At 49.0% G+C, this 24,041-nt stretch overlaps 1 protein-coding gene across 5 annotated transcripts; it reads right to left on the reverse strand.

Annotated features, from left to right (window-relative positions):
- Positions 1-713: 713 nt before the first annotated feature.
- FMO2 (flavin containing dimethylaniline monoxygenase 2) lies at positions 714-21,271 on the reverse strand. Of its 5 annotated transcripts, none has more exons than XM_036901088.2 (9): positions 21,041-21,271; positions 20,562-20,743; positions 14,580-14,768; positions 12,403-12,565; positions 10,421-10,563; positions 7,238-7,437; positions 5,244-5,599; positions 3,847-3,919; positions 714-2,107 (listed from the first exon to the last, which is right to left on the reverse strand). In XM_036901088.2, exons 2-9 carry the CDS (start codon positions 20,691-20,693, stop codon positions 1,756-1,758), a joined length of 1,608 nt encoding a protein of 535 aa, XP_036756983.2. In that variant the 5' UTR covers positions 20,694-20,743; positions 21,041-21,271; the 3' UTR covers positions 714-1,755. The 5 variants fall into 5 exon arrangements, with proteins under 5 accessions (XP_036756983.2, XP_036757015.2, XP_036757026.2 ...); XM_036901120.2 differs by having other exon boundaries at positions 20,562-20,783; XM_036901131.2 differs by lacking the exon at positions 21,041-21,271 and adding an exon at positions 20,815-21,032.
- Positions 21,272-24,041: the final 2,770 nt, after the last annotated feature.

The following is a 24,041-nucleotide window of genomic DNA, read 5'->3' on the forward strand; positions in this document are numbered from 1 at the left end:
TGTATTCACTCTGCCATTTTAGCTTACAAGCAGCCACAGACCATGAAAGAACAGAACGTTACTTGCAGAAATACAGGGCAGACTGGATTTGTTCCACAGCCAGTAGTTTGCCTACTTTTGCCATAAAGGCATGATGATAGAATTATTGATACAGTGGCTTGCAAATACTCTTTAATAATGCGCAAAGTCATGAGTTTCCAACTAAGAACTAGGTGTGTATATCGTCTGCAAATTCGTTGAAAGCGATGAAAAAAGAATCTTGCGTTTGAATGCCAGTGTCATTTCAATCGACTTTAAAGATAAAGTCCCCCCCACCAGAGGCTCTGCCGCCTTGTTGTTCTCCAGCACTTGAGGGGTAAATCCAGGCCGAAGTCCACAATGTCCAGGCTTGGGAGGAATGAGGAGAAATTTGCCTAAGTCTTTGATCTCTGACCTTTTCTCTCCGGAACTCATGGGACTGGGCTGAAGGCAGAGTCCACCTCCGAGAGCAGGTCATGGACAGAGGGCAGCGTGGATGTTCCACGACCAGAAGCTTATCTGTATGTTCTCAAAGTATGTCAACACAGAATTACTTGTCTTTTTTAAAACTTCAGTTTTAAGAAAATATCTGTCTCTCCTAACAAACTGGAATGCTTTCCTTTACCAGATGGCAACAATTACACATTGTTTCCCTTTTTGCCTTTGTTATTTATAAACTTAGGACTCAGAAGAGGCTCAGTCAAGATAATGCTTTTATTAACCCTCCTCCATTGTTTTTCAAAATGTGTCAGTGATTATCTTAAATGTTACTGTATAGGTGTCTTTCATTGTAAATTCCTTCAAACACTTTTTAGGTCTTGCTGAAATAGAAACAAAGTACTACAAAGAAAACTAATCAGATGCTGTTTTCTACTTGAAGTTCCTTTAAATGTAACATATATTTGATTATAAATAAACTGCTAATTAGTTTATGGTCATGGAGGTTTTTGTAAGTAAGTATATTAGGGGCAGTGTTAAGATCTTCAGTTCAGGAGTCAAGCAAACCTGGGTTCCAACCAATGGCAGGACCAGTAGAGTGGTCTCTGGCATGTTACCCAGATGCTCTGAGTCTTGGCTTCGTCATCTGCAAAATGGGCATAATGTACCCACCCAGAACTGATGTGGAAAGAAATGAAATTAAACATGTACTGTGCACACAGCAGTGTCTGGTCTATGGTAAGTATTAAATATATGTAAAGCTATCATGGCATGTTCAGTTTTATTCTTAAAGCAATGTTTCTGTCAAGATATAGGAAAAATATAAGGAACATGGCTGTTTGCTCAGCTTTCAATGTGAGGCCCTAGAAATCTGTGTGGGCAAGGCTGCTGTCTTCAAAGCCTACCCCTCAATCTCTTCCCCAGTTTTTCTGAGCGGCTCCCCACCAAGCAGTTGGAGCATGACCCAATGTCTGAGGACATTCTTCCAGCTTTTCATTCTGCATGATTCTACCTTTGTCCCCACAACTCTCCCGTGTCAGCCAGGCTGGCAGCGTCACTCAGCCTGTGCCTGTCATTATCATTTACGGAGAGTCTTGAAGGAAGGGAGGAATGGCAAAAAGACCTCACGGCACCATTTCAGAGCTACACACAGACCCCGTTCTGCTAATTCTCCACAGTTGCCTCTCACATGATTCCTCTCAGCTCTAATATTCAGATCTAATAATTTTTCTTCTAGTCTCTTTTTTTTCTTCAACAGGTACCAGCTAACACTAAAGCCAAAAGCTTTGTGCCGACAGATCAGAACCACCGTAGCTGGAGAAGAAAGGCCACAGCAACAGCAAGAAGCCCCAGGATTTTCAGCAGGAGGGCGACTGGGAGACCAGAGGGGGCTTTCAGAGCCCGTGTCTTCAGCGGCTTCAGTATCCTTTGTTTCTGGGTGAAGATGGCATTCCTGGCCCCCTTCCATCGTCCAGGCCCAACCAGCCGGTACTGATAGGAGTTGCAGGGCCCAAAACAGAGATTCACAGCCAGTTTGGGATCTTTTAACAAGAAGGAAAAGATGTCTGGCTTTGCACCCATCTCTCTGGCGAGCTCGTCCAAGTAGTCGATGTAATTGGTCTGCAGTATCTGGCTCTGGCTCTCCCCAAACCTTATGGAAAAAAGTAGAAGGGCATGTTTACTGTAGGGGCTAAGCTGTGGAGGAACCCTAGGCGCTCGGCCGCTGTTGGAAGAAGGAAGCAGTGAGCAGACAGCCAGTGAGTCTGAGCGAATCTCTGGTGAAGGGCGTCGCTTACATCCGGAGGCCCATCTCAGATGGAGAGGAGGCTGTGGGACGCATGCCGCAGGGTCACGGAGGCCTGGGAGTGTGCAAGGTGCGTGGCCGAGATCGTCACGGGGCATTTAGTGAGCAGCTTGGTCCCCAGGCCAGTGCACACAGTCAGGAGTGCTGCAGAGCCGGGGAGGGGGGCAGGAGGTGAAAGCCTAGCTCAGCGCCCCAGGGAGACGCTTACCATCTGCCTGTTGAGTCGCTAAAGCATGCGGCACTGGCTGGCCTGCCGTAGGTGCTGGCCAGTGTCAGGCGGTCAAAGCCTGAGTAGGAGGTGAGCCCTGTGTAGGACGTGAGGCCTCTCGCCGGCCTCCAGGGGACCCATCACCCCGGAATGCATTCCACATCCTCACCAGGCGTGAGCTTTGAGCCTTCACGTCATGCCAACCCCCGTCTTGTTCCTCCGAGGGGGCCCCTGCTGGCTTCCCAAAGACTCACAGACTGCTGTCCCCACTGAGACAGGGACCGTGGGTGCAGTCAGAGTAGGGTGGGGGCCTCCGGAAAAAGACCCCTTCCAAAACTCCGTATTAAACAATTCAGCAAAGTCAGAGTCACATTAATTCTCTAAAGTAAAATATTAAACTAGGAATATAAGCATTCTTCAGTGAAGATTAGTTAAAACTAAAAAGCCAGGAATAACCTGGCCTAGAATGTTTGAACATCCCCCAGATAAGAAAATACCTCAGCACAGCCCGGTGTCTTCATTGTGTCAATTAAATGAGGCTATTGTAAAATTTACTTCAGCGGCTAAGAGGCCCAGCTTATCTTTAACTTTACCCAGATGCTGCTTTTCCTCCTCCAGCCCTAATCAAGTCAGTAACTCAGCTCACCTTGAAAGCAAGACAAGCAGCCTTGACTGATATGCTCCCAAACCAAGAAACTGCTATTCTGAGAAAGGATCAAAACAGTAAATTTCTTATGTTAACTCCACAAAATAGTCTGGAAAACTGATAAGAAACTTAGTGTCTCCTTAAAAATAAACACTTAGAGACCATCTAGTAGATCCACCTCCCTAACTCTTCGTCTCTCAACTGCCTATAAATCCCCTGGACAACGCACCACCACGGACTCTCCTGTCCCCTCCTGGCATGAGCCAGGAGCTCTGTCCTGTCACTTTATCTCTAAATAAACGCCTGTCCCTTGCTCTCCTACCTTGAGTGTTTGTGAAGCTCATTCCTCGGCTTCATGAACAAGAACCCTGGCATTACCATCACTACCCCCCCAGCTCCGTTCCCTCTCCATCCTGGATTGTGGGGGGCCCTAAAGTGTAGGGACTAGGACCTAACATGGGCATCACACAGAACAGGGGGGGAATCAAGTCCAGGAAAAATGCTCTGATGGGAAAATTTCTATCTTTAAGTGGTTGGTTCTTAAACTAGCAGGTGTGAGAGTCACCCAGGTTGAACATAAAAATATAAATTTCCAGGCTCATCCAGAGAGTCTGATTGAGCTGGCCCAGGAATTTGCATTTTTAAGAAGCTGCGAGGTAGTTCTTGGGACAGCTAGATCCCTGTGCTTTGAGGGGAGCTGCTCCTCGTAAAGAACAAAAACCCCACTCTTACAGGTCAATTCTGTTTTTGTTCCTCTTGATAATGTCCATAGTCATGGTCCTCTCTGAGGGCAACGCACACAAGCCTGGAAAACAAAAGGCTGCTGTGAGGCGGGGTTTGGCTAATACGCCGATTCCTACATCTGAGCTCTGGACCCCCGCTGGGGCTCCCCAGGCAGGGCTGCCTCCTGCTGGCCTCCGGCACCACCCCGGAGGTCCACAATGGCTGCCCTGGGGGCAGGGCTCAGCTGGAGCCGGTGGGGCCCGAGGACCAGGGAGGGTGCCTCGCCGAGGGTGATGGGAAGCCACCAGGTGGATTCTGGCCGGAGGTGACAAGATCAGGCTGCCTTCTGGAAATCTCCAGCTCGCTGCTGGGTCTCAGGAAATGGGCTCCAGGGAGGAGGGTTCAAAGGGTGGGAGGGAGACGGGTTCAGAGGCTGGTGAAGTAAACCTGGTGGGGGTTGGGGGGAGAGGTACCAGCCGAGGTGGGGCAGTGGGGAGAGAGAAAGGGGGTGGACAGAGCTGTTCCGTGTGTGCCACCCTGGCCACAGCGTCCCTGAGCTTTAGACCACGTGACAGTCAGTTTCCCTGGCGATGGCTTGCCTCAGGGTCAAGGGGTCCAGACCCAGCGCAGCACTGGGGTCTCCTCAGACTGGCGCCTCCTTCCTGGGGCCCCCACTCGGGCCGTGCTGACCCGGCTTCCATTGTTGGAAGGCCGCGAGCCACCGCCTGTCCCTGTGCCCCCGTCTCCCTGCACAGCACCCCTCGGCAGGTCACGCCATCTCTCCCCTCCCCGCCTCTGGTGTCCAGCCCCTCTGCGCTTTGTCTCTGCCTGGCCTGGGCTGCACCCACTTTAGTGGGTGCTGTTGTAGGAAACTCCCTGCTGGGCTCTGAGACCCCACATTCTCTTCTGCACATCCACTTCCTTCTAATGCTGAAATGCTCAATCCCAAACCATATTGAACAACATCTGCTCTGTGCTCATAAACTGTCACTGGGTCCTCTGGCCGAGACCTTCCTGAAGTGGAGACCACATGGCTCAGGCCAGACTTAATCAGGGCCCCTGAGGGCCCTGGATGACTTCTGTGTGTGGGCAGACTGGGGAGCTGGTCTGCCCTCCACGTTCCAGCTCTTGGTGCACCCAGCCTGGTTCCTGCGTTCTGGCCCCCCTTCTCTAAGAACGATCTCCCACCCTTCTGCCTACACCCTGTTCTTGTAATTAAAGGGGTGGTTGCAGACATTTGTTTTTTTGTGAATTCTCTGCTAACTTGCTAGGATGTTAATCCTGTGCGAGCAGCTGATGTCAGCAACCTCCTCACATACACTTGCTATTGAACCAGCACCTCGTAGGGTGTGTGTGTGTGTGTGTGTGTGTGTGTGTCCTCAGCTACTCACTTCCTCACCACTTACCTTTGAAAACTCGTGTCGCCCAACGAGCTTGGAGTTCAACAGTTGGGAAAATGGAACCCAGGGGCTGGATGAGACCAATGCACGCCAGGGTTGGCTTCTCCAGGTGAGGAGGGAACATGTATTTGTACAGTGAGACCATATTATCCTCCACTTTAACAAGTGACGGGTCGAGGAAGGGAAAAGAGAAAGTATATCCCGTTGCAAAGATGACAACCTCGATGTCCTGCTCTGCAGTCCCGTCCGCGAAGACGACAGAAGTCTCTCTGAACTCCGTCACTCTCGGCTTCACCTGGATGGCCCCGCAGAGGATACGACTTGGGAGATCGTCATTTAGGACAGGCTCTTTCATGAGGTACCTGAAACGCAGGAGAGGACACCCACAAGGGGGTTTAACGAGGGATCTGAGCTCTCTCGCTTCTGTGTGGGGCTGGCTCTGAGAATAGGGGGGTTTCTCAAATATCCATGACTTTCTAACTTGGCCAGTTGGCCTGCCCCAAACCTTCCTATCTGACTTCATCTTCGTGTCACCAAACTCCACCCTCAGCAAAGGAGGGAAAACACGATGTGGTTAAAAAGCATTTCAAAGAGAAGGCAGCTCCAAGGGTGTAGATGGAATGCCAGTGCCCAGGGTGCACCCCTGATTCTCCCTGGGGTCCCTATCCCATCGGTGTTTCTACCATTGTTTGAGGTTATTTGCCTTTAATTATCTTGCTGTTCCATTTTATCTCCATCTGATCATAAGAAAGGGAAAATTTATTACATTTCTGTTATTTTTGAAACGTATTAAGGCATCAGTGTGAAAATGAATGTATAAAATTAAGTTTGGGGATGGATGGAGCTGGAGGGTATTATGCTCAGTGAAATAAGCCAGGCAGAGAAAGACAAGTGCCAAGTGATTTCCCTCATTTGTGGAGTAGAAGAACAAAGCAAAACTGAAGGAACAAAATAGCAGCAGACTCAGAGACTCCAAGAAGGGACTAGTGGTTACCAAAGGGGAGGGGTGGGGGAGGGCGGGTGGGGAGGGAGGGAGAAGGGGACTGAGGGGTATTATGTTCAGTACACATGGTGTGGGGGGTCACGGGGAGAACAGTGTAGGACAGAGCAGGCACACAGTGGATCTGTGGCATCCTGCTGCACTGATGGACAGTGACTGCACTGGGGTGTGGGTGGGGACTGGATAATATGGGTAAATGTAGTAACCACATTGTTTCTTCATGTGAAACCTTCCTAGAGTGTATATCAATAATACCTTAATAAAAAGTTAAAAGAAAAATTAAGTTTTGATGCCAAATGTCAATGGAGTTCCTGTGTGTGATACCACGGGTGACAGAGCAAAGTCCACTTGTATTTCTGGAATTCCCTTTTTTGTATATTTGAAACTCATTAAAAAAAAATACATGAATCCGATCTCAAAATACAGAAGTCACATGGCATTTGTTGGAAGATTCCAAAACTCTTCTGTTTTTTTTTTTTTTAAAGGGAAGGAGCCTGTTATCGACCAAAGAAAAATAAACATACATAATGTTTGCTTCTGTTTATCTGATCGGTGATGTTTAACTTTGAGATCAACAGAGACTTGTTCTTTGGCTCATGGACAGTGAGTACATTCTCAAACACTGCCCGTGGGAAGGGCCCTTGCATGTACAGTGTCAGCCAAGCCTGAATTATCAGGCAGAGAACTGAGGGCACGTTTCCCACCACCCTCCTCTGAAGGGAAGGCCACAATATCTTCAATCAGCCTTTTCCAACGTTGGACAACTCTGAGTAATAGGAAGTTCTTCCCATAATCCTTGTTTTGCTTCTCATAACGTTCCTATTTCATCTCCTTAAAGGGCACACAGAACAGATAGGGAATTAGACTCAGGACCTATGGGACCCCCATACTGTTAGGTCCTAGTTTGAATGGCTGCCTTGCAATGTGGCCCCTCACAGAGAGGTGCCCCTGGCGGCCTTCCCTAGCTGTGGGAACACCATAAAAAGCAAAGTGACTCTACTTGTTTTCGGGGTCAAGGCCATAATTTTCATGGTTGAACCATTGATTGATCTGTCGTTCCATCATCCACTTGAGAGCCGATCGTGGCAGGATGTTTCGGAGCGCGGAGCTGAACCGGGTGTGGAACACCATGTCCCAGGGGTAGCCGTCCTCGGAGATGCGGCTCATGACCCAGGAACCGTGCCTGGTGCTGATGAACACCTGGAAAGCAGGAAGGAATGCTGTTTACAACAGGTCTCGTCCCTTTGGGAGAATCTACATGCAGGTGATATGTCACATGTATGGCCCCAGACTGGCTGAAATGCTCCGTTTTAAAGATGACTGACCTCAAAGTGAAGTCTTCCAGTTTTCACAGCTCCATGGCACATAATCATAAAAGTGGTACCCAGTGGTGTTTACACTGAGACAGGAAGGCTGCAAGTCTTGGGAACATCATGGACACACGAGAGAATCTGGGGCTAACACTAGTCCTAAAGTCTGCATGTTTTTACCACGTGCACCCTTGGGGTTCGATGTGCTTCCCTCCTCTTACCCACATGACTTTTGCAGTGAAGGTGAACAGTTATAATCCTAGGAAACATCTGACTGCAGCCTAATGAGCATAGAGGCATGAACGTATGGGTCTTTATCCCCTGAAGTGGCCACAACTAGGAATCGGCTTCCTCCCATGCTTAAAAGAACATTGTTCAGAATTTTAAAAGTTAAAAGCTCTGAACTCACGTTGTGATTTGCATTATCTTCAAGTACGCATCTCAATCCCCTTGCAGATGTGCTCTTCAGTCTGTTTACTCAGACTTCCCTCATTTTCAAAACATATCCACATCTCTTTCAAATATATATTTACCTTGTTTCCTGTCACTCCCCCCTTATCCAAAAGCATATTTGACTCGCTTCTCAAAATTTTACACACCGGTCTGTGCATTCTGTTGTATGAGGCTGTCCTTGATAGACACTTAAATAAAATTCGCTTGAGAGGAAACAGATTCATTTAGGGGTCTGAGATCATGGACTCTCCGTCCAGGACTGGGGGCTCAGACTACCTGGGCTTAAATCCTAGCTCCACCCCTTACATGCTGTGCTGCTTTAGGTGAATTATTGCAACTCCTCTGTGCTTCTGTTTCTCTCTTCACAAAAGGGGCTAATGACAGCACCTACTTCATGTGATCATTGCACAGATTAAGTGAGATGATATATGGAAAGTACTTAACATGTTGTCTGACTAGTGACAAGCTCCGCCAGCTATTACTCCTTTGTAAATTCAGCTGGAGGAGAGGAGTTCTGTCCAGTGCTGTGCATCTGGACTGAACTGGAATTTGGATAAACTTTTGGGAAGAGCCCCAGCTCCTTAGCCTGGTCAACAGCACCCGCATTAAACACGGTTGGATTGTCCGTCTGGGGTGGGGCGGGGTGATGCACTTACGTCCTGGTTTTTCCCTCCCCTTAGGTGGACCTGGCAAAACTTTGGATATCAGATACTGTGCTCAAATAGGTCCATGAATGCCTCGTCCCATTACTTAGTGTCTGCCTTTCTGCTTTAGGACCAATCCATGTTTCATCGTGGCTTCTCCATTTTATTCGCTCTTTCTGCTGTGGCCACCCTTGTGCAGGGAGTCTAGCCTGGCCAGCTCCACAGGCTGCAGCAGGGTGATGTACCTGAGGCTTGGCTTGCTTCCTCTGAGACCCGTGCCTCAGGCCGAGGGCCAGTGTGATTTTGGTGGGGAAGTGTGTGCATGGAGCAAGCACCATCCCAGCATGTTGAGTGGTGCTTTTGGACTGTGGTAGCACCTGTGCTTATGAATGAGAATCTCCATTAGGGAAGCAGGCACACCAGGACTCTGGGGCTGAGGCTGTGACTTCAGGCTTTGCAGACGTGCCTGGCTGTGTCCCTTGCATGTAGCTGCTACAAAGGTAAGCCTTCTTACAGAAGGCTTGGGAGGACATGGGGCTCTGTTAGGGGGTTTTATCACAACTATCTTTTATGTTATTCATCAAATAAGTATTGAAGAGACACCCTATTTTAAAGATTGTTGGAGCCTTAAGGCAAACAAATGCAGCCCAGGAAGTTTCTTAATAATGAACCTGGCATCTCAGACAGGCTTTTTACACGGCAAGACCCACATAAGGACCCCACCCATTCTAAGTCCAAACCGCCGTCCTGAAGCATGCGGAGGTCTGGTGCATGGCTTCCCTTGGTGGGCAGCTCAGTCAGCCCATGGGTCAGTCCCTTCCCAGGCTCAGCGGCATTCCCTGCTTTGTCTCTCTTTTCACAGAGAAGGTGAGGACCTCCCTGGCCCAGTAAGTCTCCTCCTGGGGTTAGCGCCCTGCTCTGCCCCAGATGGGGCCCGCTGGGTGGCTGGCAGGCCGTGTGCACTGCCCCCCCCCATTAGCCCTCTGGGGCGGCAGCGTGCCTGCTCATCACATTTGCCCCTGGGCAGCTCCAGGCCCTCAAGTGCGGGGCTGAGGACCAGCCACCTCTGCTGGCTGTGGACACGGCCATGCTGGGTCCTGTGCAGCCATGGTGGCTGGGCAGAGGAGGCTGGTGTGAGGGCAGTAGGGCGCCACCCAGGCTCTGTCCAGAGGGAGTGCTCTGGGAGGGGGCCCGGCCGTTTCCCCACTGGTGCCTGGCTCTGTCCTCCCAGAAGGCACTCTGTCTCCACCGTCCCCAGACACCTCTGTTGGCATTGTCTGTGTCTGTACCACTCGCCTCTGACCCTCAGGTGCTGAGCAGGTGTGCGGGTAACAGGGGTGGGAAGGCCTCAGGCCCCAAGCGGCCTTAAGTGCCTGTGGTCTTGGTCCGTAACTCTCCCATCTGTTTGGTCTTTGATTTCAACCTTGGGTAACTAAGGGCCATTTACATATTAAATAGAGTCAGATATGCACTAAATTTCTAGAATGCCCCAAACATGAACAGGTCAGCTCATTCAGCTCTCTGGGTAGAAATAAGGCCTCTTGTGCTACAAATCTTCTGGTCCAAACTTCCCATTTACAAGGGGAGGGACTGTAGCCCAGAGAAGTACAATTACCGGCTGTAGGTTCCAGGCTGTTCTGTGGCAGAGCGGGGAGCAAACTCTGCTTCTGGATTTTCTCTGACACCACACTGGGTGCTGGATGTGGCCCTGGCCACACAGCTGGGGGCCCCTGGACACCCCTGCCCGTGGCCCCAGGTGAGCAGAGCGCGTCTCACCTGAGCAGCCTTCCTGCTGAGCTCCACAGCGACGTCTGAGGCCGAGTTTCCTATTCCAATCACCAGGATGCGCTTCCCCTCAAACCCCTCTGGGCGCTTGTACTGGCGGCTATGGAAATACTGGCCTTTGAACCTCTCGATACCTTTGGGAGAAAAAAATAGAAGTCTCTGAGCCATGTCAAGTTATTTTCAATAAAACCACACTCGCTTTTCCTTTCTGGGGCCAGTCGTCTGCGCTGCCTCCCCACCTCTCACAACAGCGAGGCCATTAGGCACCCTCCAAGTACGAAGCGTGTATGAGATGTCAGGCTGTGCATGTGGGGCAGGACCCAGAGGGTCGATTCAGGAGGCTGTGGCTCACACGTTCATCAGGGAGCAAGCACATGGTCTGATGGACGGGCAGACTCAGGTACTGGCTTCTGACAGCTATTTTGGGCTGCATACTTTACTTTGCTGTCACGCAGCACATTCACTTTCACGGTGTCTTGAACACAGGGTGAAGTGCTGTTACTGTGGTTGTGTAGTAACTGGAAAAACATCGATTGTTCTTATTTTGCAAAAGCAAAGAAAAACTAAAATGAACTGAAATCCAGGCACGTCGAGGTCACAGGTTGTTTCCCAGGTCGCAGGAAGTCATCACCTTACCGGACAGGCCTTTCTGAAGAGAGGCTTCTCTGTGTCTTTCCCCAGGAAAACCCAACTTCATTAAAGTATTTGTCTTTGAGGGCGGGTTGCTTAGAGGAGCCTTCGGATCATTAGTTCTGAGTGGGGTTTTTGGCCCTCAGCATTAGCACCACCTGGGGACTTGCTAGAAATGCAAATTCTCAGAAATGCGAGGGGTGGAGCCCAGCAAGTCATGTGTCTGAAGCCCCTGCAGGTGATTCTGTTTGAGAACCTCTGCTCTGGATCAGAAGGCCTCAGTCCTGGTTGATAGGCCAGGCCTCACTCGGGCCACCCTTCCTTGACCTAGGCCTGTCTGGACTCCTTGGATGTCTGGAGGCCGTCGGGACTTGGGAGCTCCAGGGGGCTGGCCTGTGAGCCCCTGTACCAGGTGTCTGCCTGAGGGCCTTGGGAAGGAAGCCCCCACTCTGAGTACCTGGGAGGCACCAGGATGCAGAGCTGCAGCTTCCCTGGCCCGACTCTCCCCTACTCCTGCTCCGAGTCTGTCACGGTCCTGGAGGAGCACCTATTTCCAGGACTCGCCCGTGACCCGGTCCATGGGGAAGGTTCTGAGGATGGAACAAAGTCACAGGTGTTTGGCAGGATAGGGCGCGGCCAAGGTAGGCACGGGACTCAGAGGGCCTCTACAACAGAGAACCGGTGCGGCGAGAATTCTCTGAAATTCTGGAGAGATTTGGTGACTTTGGAGTTCAGCTGAACGTCCTGTATCACAAAGACCCGAAGAGGTCAATAGAGGGCAGTGGTGGGGTCCTTCCGCCTTTCCTGTGCTACCCGAATCCTCACTGAGCCTGAGCAGCTGCACAGCTCATTCTGCCTAGGGAGCAAAATCGGACACCCCCAAGTGGGACTCTTCAGCATGTGGGTTATTTTATGATTGTCGTTCTTAAGAAACGAAAGACTCAGGAAGAAACTTTGACCTTGGCACTAACTGCCTAAAAGAATTCAGAGAGAGGGTGCCATCCCCACGGACACTACAGTACGCGTGAGCTGGGCTGGGGCCGGGCAGGGGCCTGGCAAAGGCTGTCTGTTGACATTCCTCTCTGCACCCCGTGGGCTCTGTGCAGCTCAGCAGACGTTCGTTTAGCAGACATGTGCCCTTCTTCACCCTCCTGTGGACGGCTTTGCTTCCCTTTGAAGCCCAGACCCCCTTAGCTCTGGATACCATGTAAGCCCCATGCGTCTGCCTGCCTGGGGGCCCCATGGCGTGGAATTCAAGACAGGCCAGAAGAGCCCTGAAGGGTGGAGGGACCTTCTCACTCCCACAGCACCTACTCCAGAAGCTGGGGCCCCGCAGGCCTCACCTGGAAATGCCTCCCATGGGGTGTGAGGGAGGATGTGGTGGCCACTGCAAACCAAAACCCCATCAAAGACAGCGCTGTGCTCCTCGCCCTGGCTCTCGGTAACCACCTCCCACTGGCCAGAGGATGGGAAGTCTGGGCACCTTCTCACGCTGAGGACGGTGGTCTGGAAGGAAGAGCAGGTACCGCTGAGAATACTCGGGCGTACGGGGCCATGGTGGAGCCCTGGGACGGGGTGGGCCGGGCACACAGTGTGACCATTCAGGGTCCATCTGAGCGCATTGCAGGACTCAAAGCAAAGGCTGCTTGGCAAGCCCTTGTCCTTTCCTTGGGAGCGACCAAGGGGGTGCTACTCTGTGCCAGGGCCTGTCTCAGCCATGGGGACCAGACTGTGAGGGCTGAGTGCGGATTTGAGACACAGAGAGCGAGGGCGAGGTCCGGGCCAGCCACGGAAGGGCACCACGCCCGCCATTCAGTGGCAGAATGGTCTGTGGTTGTCGAGAATCTGCTGCCTCTCTTGCAGGCTGAGTTAGAGAAGGCTTTGCAGGGGAGGTGCCCAGCACGGGGCCGGCATAGTGTCCGCACCCCGTGAACGGTGGTGCTCAGATTACAGTCAGATTATGGCGGTATGGTTCGTGATCTCGTTTGGATGAAATCATTTAGTGGCTCATTGCTGTAAGTTCGATGCAGGTCATTGTCTGGAGCTCTGTGAATTTCTAAAGGTGTGCAGAAAGGTGGCACGTCTGCTGTATTTAAGAACCCGTGGCAAGGGAAGCAGAGCTTCCAGAGCAATGGCGCACTCCCTCTATTGTTTGCAAACACTTGAGGGCGTTACACATGCTTTTCAAATTTTCAGATATTTTTTCCAATGCTGGGTTGCCCAATTTGAAGCTGTTCTGATTTAAAAAATGTATATGGAAAATTGGTATAAGGCTTGTGAGAGGACTGAGATGTCTGGTATCTTCAGCTGAGAATGAAGACTTTGGGGTTGTAGCTCAGAACAGCCTATTAGCTATAACTCTGGATTCTTGCTATCTGACTGTGGTCCCAGGACCAGCACCTTCAGGATGATGAGGGAGGGTTTTAGAAACACAACGGAGCCTTTTACAAGTTGAGTTGAGCCCTAGCACCTCACAGTCTCTGCCACCTCAGGCCCCCTACCCTAGTCTGGCCTCCAGAACGCAGTAACCGAGGAAGAGCCCCCTCGGTCGTGTGACACGAGCTCCAAGAACAGGCATCACATGTCGTAAGAGGGCAGTGTATCTGTTATGCAGGTTGATAGCTGAGTGGACACTTATAAAAGCTTGTGGCATAAAGAATCTGTCACCCATAGTGTGGCTCTACCAGGAATTTTGAGGGGGGGAAACTACATCGGACAGAATGGGATATTGTAATGATACTTACAAATACAGATTTCCACCAAGGCCAGCTATGACCAATTAATATAATTCTGGACCAAAACTAAAATTATTGAGAAAACGAGATGTGTTAGCAACAACAAAAAACCCCCCTAACAGGTATTTATTCAGAGATAGGATTTAAATTTTATTTCCTAAGCATAGTTATTAGTTTTCAGCATCTAGGTTATTGACACCAATTCAGCATGTTTCGTGAGAATATTGTTTTTTTTCTTGTGGATCATTTGAGGAAGCACAGGAAGGTAGTCATGATTACACAGTACAATGATCTGCCATCCTGTGTTGTTAAATTCATCCAAAAAAATAGCAAACATAGTTTCTACAGGCTTCTGAGATGAATGGAGAGTAGTGAGGTTGTTTAGTACATTTTCTAAGAAATCCTGTTTCTACAGAGAAGGTAAGAAAAAGAACCAGCAATTTGATTTTTTCATACATCCTTTCAAGGCTATGAGCTGTCAGTAGTTGTAGATATTAGTTTAAATACTAGTTAAATATTAGTGGTTATAGATATTAGTTTCATCACCAATATCACCATCACTCAAACCTTTAATTTTAACAGGCGGTTTTCTTCTCTGGCCCCTGCAATAACCTGTAATATTTTGGGGCTGGTTTAGGTCTCTGTCACGCTGTCCTCTTCCAGCAGATAACTGGCTGGAACACTTTGTTTTGGTGAGTTTCTCTCATTTTCAGAGGAGCTTCTCTATTTAAAGATGAGCTGAACTAAAGCAGATGAAACCATGCCCCCCTCTCCAAGTACAATACCTGGAACTGGATATATTTTAGAAGATCAAACGTTTTGGCAAAAATCCTGAAATACTCCAGGAGCTTAGAATTATGCAGGAAGTTTGGAAAATCTTCAGGCATCGGAAAGTCGCTGAAACAGGACATCTCTTTACTGGTGTTGGTGATGACAGATTGATAGATACTTGCTCGGCCATCTTCAACGTTTTCCTGAAGGATCAAGTGAAAACACGATCGCCGTGTATTAGGAAAGTGCACGGCCTCCCGCCCTTCCAAACCTGAGACCCTCCCCACAGTGCCCACCTGGGCCCCCACAGCCTTGTTCCCGGGGCTCTGGCCACCACTGGGGTTGGGGGCAGGATGGTCCTCTCAGCACACTGTGGATACTTGGTGTCCCCAGTCTGTGCCAGTTAGTGCCAGGCATTGTGATGACCAGCCCTCCTGAAATGCCCCCTGGGGGGGCAACACTCACCTCTCTCGCCTCTTCAGGAACCAGTGAACTTTGGGACACTGGTCAGAGGACACAGGGAGAATTTGGGGGCAGCGAGTGTTCCCATCTTAATCTTACTGTCCGTCCTTGGGTTTATACTTCATGCAGATCAACCTGCCCCAGGTGAGGAAGGGACGGCCTTAGGTCTCAGCTTGACTCTGCCTGCTAGTGACACGCATTGGTGGACCTGGAGGTCTAAACCCCGCAGGCGGTGGTCATGGTGACCCCAGCATGGGAGTGGGAGCACTGGGGAACCCAGGAATTACCCAGAGGCCCTCAGTCCTACCTCACAGCACCAGAGGCTCTCCCACAGAGTACAGGAAAGTAAACAGTGGACTCTCATCCCACCAGCACCACAGTAGGTCGGCTGTGTGCACTCCTTTCTTGTCGTTACTCACAGAACATCGTTCCTTCTCTGTCCCCTCTTTAGGTTGAGGCTCCTTAGATTTTTGGGACACTGAAGGAGGCAGTGTGGTCAGGCAGGAGCTTGGTCTCTGGGGTCAGGCTCAGGCTTGGACCCAACCCTTTCTGGCTGCCTGAGCCGGGACAGGTCGGGACCTGAGCGTCCACCCTACCCGTGGGCACCAGAGCCCCTGCTTAGGGACTGCAAGCCTGGCCATGCCCAAGACGTCAGATCGATGTGCAGAACTCTTTCTGGGCATCCCAGCATGATTGCACACAATTGTCCTCGGTAGGATGGAAAGCCGGAGTTTCTTCCCCAACCACGTTCTCAGAGTTGGAAATGTTTCACAAGCCTAAGAGGCTCTAAGTTTTTTCAAGGTCAGATGATTTTATATGTGAGACAGAGGAGAGGTGAACGGTGGGCTCGGGATGCCGACTGGGTGGGCACCCTGACTACGCCTTGAGAGGCCATACAGCCGTGGGTGGGATTTCCCCTGTAAGGTGAGTCCATCAGCAATCCCAACACTAGGCGAAGGTTACAAGGCTTTAATGAGGGAAGATGAAGTGCGTGAGACAGGGCCTGACCAAGTGCCTGCAGGCCACGGCAGTTGATTCTACTGAACGTAGTTTTGGAGCAGGTCAGCTGAAGCTGACAGTTACACCATGGCCAAAATATGCACTTTTGATGGGCTTGGCTCGTCAGGTCCGTGTTAAGGGGTCCTAGAGGGGTGAGAAGAGCTGGTTCTGAGGCCCAAGCTCGCTGCACGTCCAGAGCCAGACAAGCCTCCCCTGTGGGGTTTTACTTGTGTGATATGCGAGTGATTGAGGAGGACATCACAGTTCTTTTTCTGAGGAGCGAGAGTCATGGTGTTGTTTGCTGTTTGCTGTTGGGTGGATTGGCGCACAGCTGTTAAAAGGAGCTGTGTCTCTACATGTGCCTCTTCCTCTGTGGGCTGAAGTGCGTGTCTTCCGGATGAAGTTGCATTTGCCCAGGGCCGCACAGGGAAGATGACTGTTACTATTAAACAATATGTACCGACGGCCTCTCCTGCCTGGGCCCTGAGTCTGGGGTTAGGGGTAAGCTACACACAGGGCCCGTAGGGTTCATCCCCATGGAGCCCATCGTTCTACTGAGTTAAAATGCATTTGGGCCTGAGGATGGGAACGTGGAGGCAGGTTTTAAGGTGAGAAACTTTGCTCTCAACCGAGAGAGAGACAAGGACAAGGAGATACAGCTTTCAGGCAGATTTAACTCACGTATTTACTTAAAATACAAGCACTGCCTACAGAGAATTTTTAAGCACAAATGCAGACAAATCATCTGAATTTCCTAGCAGATAGAATTTGCTGCAAATGTCTTATTTAAGATTGATGACCATATGACAAAGTGTTTTCCCAATACAGAATTTTCTAGATGTCAGAAGACTACACGGCAAAACAGAGCTGGTTCAGACCGTTTGATCATGGGCTGGACTGAAGTTTACCTTTGACTCTATAAAAATGAAAAGGTTGTAAAAGCTAAACTAAGTTTTATAAGGGTAATATTTAATCTATAAGAGGAAACAAGCTCAGACACCCAAAATGGATTCACTTATTACAAATGTGAATTACAAAACTTATAAATTAGTGTTTTGCATTAGGAAACATTATATTGACCTCTACCAATAGATGTTTTGTTCTTACGGCTATAGTTACTCTCAGTGGGTGGAAATAATAAATTGTATTCTTTAAAAACACTATCATTTCCTGTTTCCCCTCTTTCAGGTGGACTTTATATCTATCTGCTCCATTGCTTGAAATAAGTGTGATTAGACTTTTTACTTCTTTACCCTGCAGTAAAAATTTTACTTCTTTACCCTGAGGGAAAATTATGGCTCCCATGTGTGCCAGTCTGTGGACTGTAGAAGGGTTCCAGGAGCTTTGAGATACAAAGTCTGAGCAGGTCTGGCTCATGCGCAGACAGACATCTGGGTTTCGGAAGTGATTTCATGCACAGCGCACGTTGGAACCACCTTTATCTGAGGGTCCTGCGTTCTGCCATCTCCCCACTAGGCTCTTTCTTCCCTAAAACTTTCACCTCATCAGTGACAGAGCCCTCCTCTGGACTCCCCGGCTCAGATACTGCCCACTTTCTTCACCGCTGATACGGTAAAGGGTGCACACTCACTGGCAGGCCCAGAGGTCCTTGTGAGGAGGCCACACCCACCACCCGCACCCCACCCAGGCATGTCAAGTGGCTTCCTGTCCTCTGCTGGAACCTGTCTCGAGCTTCCACACATGCCCTTTGCTCTGCTTTCTCCGTCTCCACGAACCTGTTCTCTTACTATCAAGACAAAAGCACATTTTCATCTTTCTGGCATTAGCATTTAAATCTGTAATTTTGGTGAAGACAAATACAATTTGATCAAATTTGTGTGTATCCAAAGCACAGAGGCATAGAAAACTTGACAGGGGATTGAAATTTCAAATAAATATTTCTTGGCCAAGGATAAAAACAAATAATGTTTAACAGGCACAAATGTGAATTTCTAGAAACAGGACTTTAAAACATCGGGTTTTGTGCTGCTTCCACCCTCTGTCCTCAGCAACTTGTTTATTTCTTTTCATATGCAAATGAGGATAATGAGATCCCTACTTCCCAGGGGTGTTGTGAGTAAAAGCGAGATGGTGAAGGGCAGGTGCTACCATTGCAGGAAAGCGCAAAAAATAGGATTGCTGCCCCCACCCGCCGTGTTCCAGAGCTGCGCTAGGGGGAGATGGAGAGCCTCTGGGGAGGTTCAGCACCCTCCCCTTCGGGGACGAACAAGGATTCTCAAATTTTCTTTGAACTCCTCACCGCTAAATGTGTTAAGTGATCTTCAGAAGATTCTGGTGTAAATATAGAAATTCAATCGCAGAGCAGGGGAGGGGTGCAGCTCGCGGGTGAGGTGTGGCCTCCAGCAGCCCTTGCACCCTGGGGGGGCTCCCCTCTTGGGCAGTGCAGTTTCTGGGTAGCCGAGACCCTCCCGGGGCCCCATGACAGCCTGTGAAATTCTGCATGTCCTATACTTCATTCTGCAAGAAGATTCTTTGTCTTCTCTGGGTAGAGACATCTTTGCATTTCTCTTTTGGACATAGTTTTAAAAGAGGTTTGAAATATGAAGTTGTTACAGTTTTCAGGGAGTCATATGCTTAGCTGTTTTATATCTAATGAGGCATAAAATGTATCTTACTAATGTAAATTTCAATCTAACTTTTCTCTTCAACCCATAGTAAGGTATCTCTAATTCTGAAATTTTAGGTACCAGGAATAGTATAGTAGGAAAAAATATTTTGGGACAGAAAGAAACCTTCTTGGAATTCACCAGATCATATTTTTTGACAGACCACTGAAATAATTCTCACCACTTCAGCTGCCAAATTAAAGATTATCAAATAAGGGACATTGGGCACTTCAATATTAAATCCCAACTCAGGTAATAAAATGATTACAATTTTACATTTCTTTCTTAGGTTAAAAAATATACCTGGAGTAAAAGAATACCACATGGAATCTATATGTGAACCTAGAGTAGACAGAAATACCAGCTCTTTGGGGAAAGCAGGACAACTGCCTTACTGTCTCACCGTCTCAGAAAAGCTGTGACGATTCTAACGACCAGCTGTTAGTAAGAAATGGGTGGATTCAGCTGTCGTCCAGTTTCCTGTCTGCAGTTGCCTGGCCTGTGTAAGGATCAGTGTTTCCACCATTAGCTCTGAGGGCGTTTGGATAGTTGGATGAATGGATTTTTATCTGGTATTTATATGATCTGTGTGCCAAATTTGTCTCATCACATTATTTGGGACTCTGGTTAAAAATAGATTCTCCTCCTCAGAAGATTATGATTCAGTAAGTCTGAGCTGGTGTTCAAATATTTTTAGGAACCTTTCCAAGTATGTCTTCTATACATCGGAGAAACCCAGGGTTAAAAAACCCATATCACATGAAATTCAGTTCAAACTGGCAAGTGCGTATGCCAGGTATCCTTGCCACCCCTACTGGTAGCTTGTGGGGACCCCGTGGGTGGCCTTTGCTGATGTCACAGTCTGCTTTTTGTGCACACAGACCTTCAGCTCCTGCCGGGGAGGTTCCCCCCTGTTTGAATCCCTCACTTAGGTGTACCTGATACTAATCCTAAAGTTGTCGCTCTGTGTTCTGAGTGGAAGTTTGGTTCAGTCTTTTTGGGCAGGAATGCAAGTTAGGGCCTGGTCGTAACTAGGGTGCAGCCACTGAGGAGTCCTGGAGACTGGGGTCTGTCTGGAAACCAGTTCCTCTGGCTGTGTGACTGTGACTCAGTCCTTAACCCCTCCGGTTCTGTTTGTTTGTCTGTAACTGTAAATGCAGATGTTTCGGTTCTAACTTCACATGAATTATGTCCCTTAATCTTCAAACAGCAGCATGAGATGATTACTCTTTCCTGTTATTGTCCACACTTTGCAGCTGAGAACACTAAACACAGGGGTGTCTGTAACTCGTGGGAGGGGACAAGCAGGCTCTTACTGAAAAGCTTGTGGGGAGGAATGATTAGACATCATTTTAGTTGTCTGTGTGTCATTCTAATTCTTATATAAATGCTGAAGGGTGGATAGCATTACCAGTATTTGGGTTTGGCTAATAGAATGAAACTAATAAACAGAATCTATTTAAAAATATATTTAGTTTCCCATCAGTCAGACTACAGTATCATCAGTGAAGCTAAGCAAACACACACAGTTTATCTGTCAGAAAAATACGGTCACCAGTAATAAGAACACACTCTCTGAGAAAGATTTGCTCGGTGACAGAATAGAAGTGGTACTTGGAAAAGGCTCCAGACCCTCCTTCTTTGTATGATGCTCTGCAGCAGCAGCTGCCTTGAGACTGGCAAGAACACGGGCTGCAGGACAGTGGCTGTGCCCATGAGAAGGTGCCCTACCTGCCTGGGTGTGTGGGTCAGGCTGTGGTGATCTGGGAGGGATGCCAGCCGACTCCTTCAGCCCCTATAGAGCTGCATGGAGGAAACCACAGGACCTCCCAGTAAAGCTGTTGGCAGCTACCGTTCCCCCTGCAGTGGCCCCAGGGTCTGTTCCAGGAGCAAGGAGATCTGACTTACCATGAACCTCCACAGGCCGCCAATGTCTCCTGTCCTCTCAAAGCAGGTGGGCTGCAGCCCCTCGTCCACACAGCACTTCAGGGAGGCCAGGCCGCTGACCCCGGCCCCGATCACTGCCACTTTCTTAGCCATGGTGTCCTGCCTCGGAGCTGGCCAGTCTGTGCTGCTTCACTGGGGAAAAGCTAAGAAGGTCCGTCGTGTGGTTAGCAGTGGCTTTAAACACTGGGGAGGTAATTTAATGAGCGGCACTAACCGGATAAAATGCCTCACTAGTCAGATCCCAGACTCCTCTTCCCCTCGCAAGATGCCAACTTCTCATGGACTTTGTTGCAAACCTTGTTTACAACGTCTTGGTTTAATATTTAAAAGCAGCCCACTTAACAAAGCCAAATAATTCAGTAGCATAGAGAGAGGTACACGGGGTCTGGTTACACTCCTCAGAATTCTGAGCACCCCCTCCAGCTTCTCCCTGCCCTTACCTTCCTCTGCCCTGTGGTGCTGTCCCGGGGCACCACAGTCTGCTCAGTGGGTTGTCCTGCCGGCTGTCTCAGGGAGGAGGCTGAGAAATGCAAGCTGCTGTCACTCCTCCCTCAGCGCTCTGCCAGCCGAAACCCCAGGGACTCGTGAGGAGTCTGAAATGAGGAAAGAACTTCATATTCTGAGGTCCAGGGCAATGAAGGAATGTGTCTATCATGACAACATTATACGTTTACACACACGCACCCAGCAAATTAGCAAATATGGTTAAGTAAAAAGAGGTCAAAATTACCCCTGACCCTGCCGTCAGATGTGACCGTAACTGCTGTTGACATTTTGGTTTTCCAGGCATTTATGCAGATGCACATGTATGCACACAAAGAGAAGTGGACTCGCCCTCCAGGTGTGATTCTCACCTGATTTCTCACCTCACAGCGTTTGAGAACCTTTGGGTCTATAGCGTCATGTCTAATGGCTGCATGAATCCCATTTAGCTGGTGGATTTCTATTTAATGGATCTTTGTTTCTATGTGCTGGGCACTGTTTCTGGCATATCGCTGTGCCCGGCTAAACAAAACAGAAGGAGCCTCTGACCTCGTGGGGTGTATGTTCTTGTTCTGGCCTGGACTTCTCCGCCACGGCAGGTCCCGGATCCTAGCACACTGTTCCCTGTGCCTGGATTGCTCAGGGTCCCGTTTCCCCCTGGTCCTCCCACTTGTGTGTGTGCTGGCTCACACAGACCAGTGGGGCCTCTGAGATAGTCCTGTCCATTGCTTTCTTTCTGGCTTGATGTAGAACTGGATAACTTACCTCTGCTTACAACCTCAGCTATCAGCAGGAAGACTCATTAATTAATCAGTGGGAAGATGAAGTCAAGAGGCAATGACCCCCTTGTGAACCGTGGTGTAGTCTCGACGATGAAGTAAAGCGCTCTGTTCTCCCCCATAAGTCCAGTGAATGGTCCCGGAGATTTTTTCTATATAGGTGTGCATGGCTCAAAACAGGTGAGATGCACCTCCTAGGTGCCAGACACCTGCTCAGTGCTGCAGACACAGCAGGGGACGAGATGGACAGCGCACCTGCCCTTGTGGAACTGGCTTCCTAGGGGAAGCGGCAGATAAGCAAACACTGAGGCAAAATGGACAAGTATAGTAGGGGGGCATGGGGGCTATGGGGGCCATGGAGAAGAGCAAAGCAGAGGGCGAGCTCTGCAGTAGAGGGGTGTAGGACAGTCCACAATTTTAAATAAGATATTTAGAAGCATCATTTTCCTGAAATTCCCCAAGCTGAGTTTGGTCATGATAAAAGGCTTTCTCTGTCTAGTCAGTGCGGCAACCTTAGAGCCAGAATAAGACACAACAGAAGTGACGAGCAATGACTGAGCAGCAAAAAGAGAGACACTTTCCTCTAAAAAGTAAAAGACAGGCCACCGCACTGATCTTGGATGAGGCTGTGCACAGTTCTCCCATTGTACCTCCTCTATCCCTTTAGTTAATTATGATCTCAACAGAAGGCTTGTACTTGGCAACCTACAGGGGAACAAAGCACCCATTCACACCACACCTCTTGTAAGAGACTGAGCCCTAGGGCAATGGTCTGTTTCTCTCCCAGGAGCTGGTGGGTGTCCTTCTGTGCCCAGCGCACACCGATGTCCCTACAGCAGCTGCTGGCCTAGGAGCTGGCACCCCTTCGGCACCAGCTCACACCAGAGGCTGGCAAGTGGTGCTCAGGTGTGCAGGGTGCCGAGTCCCGGGGGATGGGCGCAGCCACAGATGGTTGTGCAGCACCAGGCCCACCTTGCACAAGTGGCCCTTAGGTTTCCTGAGTTTATCTATTATAAAAATGCTGTGGTGAGCCTATGTGTCTCCCTTCCACTTGCACCTAGTCATATTCTCAGGCTAAATACCTAACAAGAGGGTTGCTGCTTAAACTTTAATGTCTTTACAAGGTACTTGGGGATCTCACAAAGGCAGATGCAGCTACTTCTAATAGTTTCCTAGGTTTCTACCTCACACAGGTCCAGATAAAAAACTATTTGTTTCTTCTGCTCTGGTCTTTTCACCTTGCTGACGTTCTATTGCTGAAGACCTTTGTGAGTGAACAGCTCTTCCGTGCTGAGCTCGTGTGCACCCTCCTTGTGTGGCAGCTTCTCCCCAAATCTGTACTGTGCTGCAGAGATGGCGATGTCATTTCATACTGTTCATTTAGAAACACATCACAGAACGTGTGAGGTACACGAGGCGTACAGGAGGGCACCCCTTCACCCTCGCCAGAGGGGGCCTACTTTGTGTCCTCCCAGGTTTTACCCCTTTCTGTGGGAGGGATTTTTATCCCTTCTGTACCTGCCAAAGGTAACCAGTCTCTCAGATTTATTGTTTGTCTTTCTCACACATTTCTTTATTCTTCTGCTATGTATCCATGACTCAGAACATTGCATGGTATTATAAGTGTATCATTCCATAGACATTCTTGTGCAATTTGCTGTTTTGCGCAAGGCTCTCTCTCTGAGGTCCATGTTTTCTAAACCTGAGCAACTTTATTTCATTTATCTTCATCATTTGGAGAATTTCTTTGCATAATTACATTATAATTCCCTTAGTTCTTCTTCACTGATGAATGATACTTATATTCTTTGAATTTTTTGTCTTAGAAACAGGGCTGCCATCATGTTGTATTTGTCCCCACGGGCACCTATGCAGGAGTTTCCCCAGTGTACACACCTTGCTGTGCAGTGGCTAGTTATAGGCTGTGCATATTTTCAGCTTTACTAGATATTGATAACTTGCTATCTGAAATTTTCGTATTTGTGTTCCCTTGGAGGAGAAGGCTTCTCCTTGCTCCTAATCCTATCTATACTGGGTATGGTCAGACCTTAATGTTTTTTGCTGACATTGAAGATGCAATGATATTTAATACTCTTTAAATAAATAAGGAACTTGCATTCCTTCATTACTAGTCAATGCTATAAAGTCACAAAAACTTGGGGTTAACAAGACAACATAA

This window comes from Manis pentadactyla, chromosome 19 (genome assembly GCF_030020395.1).
Source record: "Manis pentadactyla isolate mManPen7 chromosome 19, mManPen7.hap1, whole genome shotgun sequence".
NCBI classification, from domain to species: Eukaryota; Metazoa; Chordata; class Mammalia; order Pholidota; family Manidae; genus Manis; species Manis pentadactyla.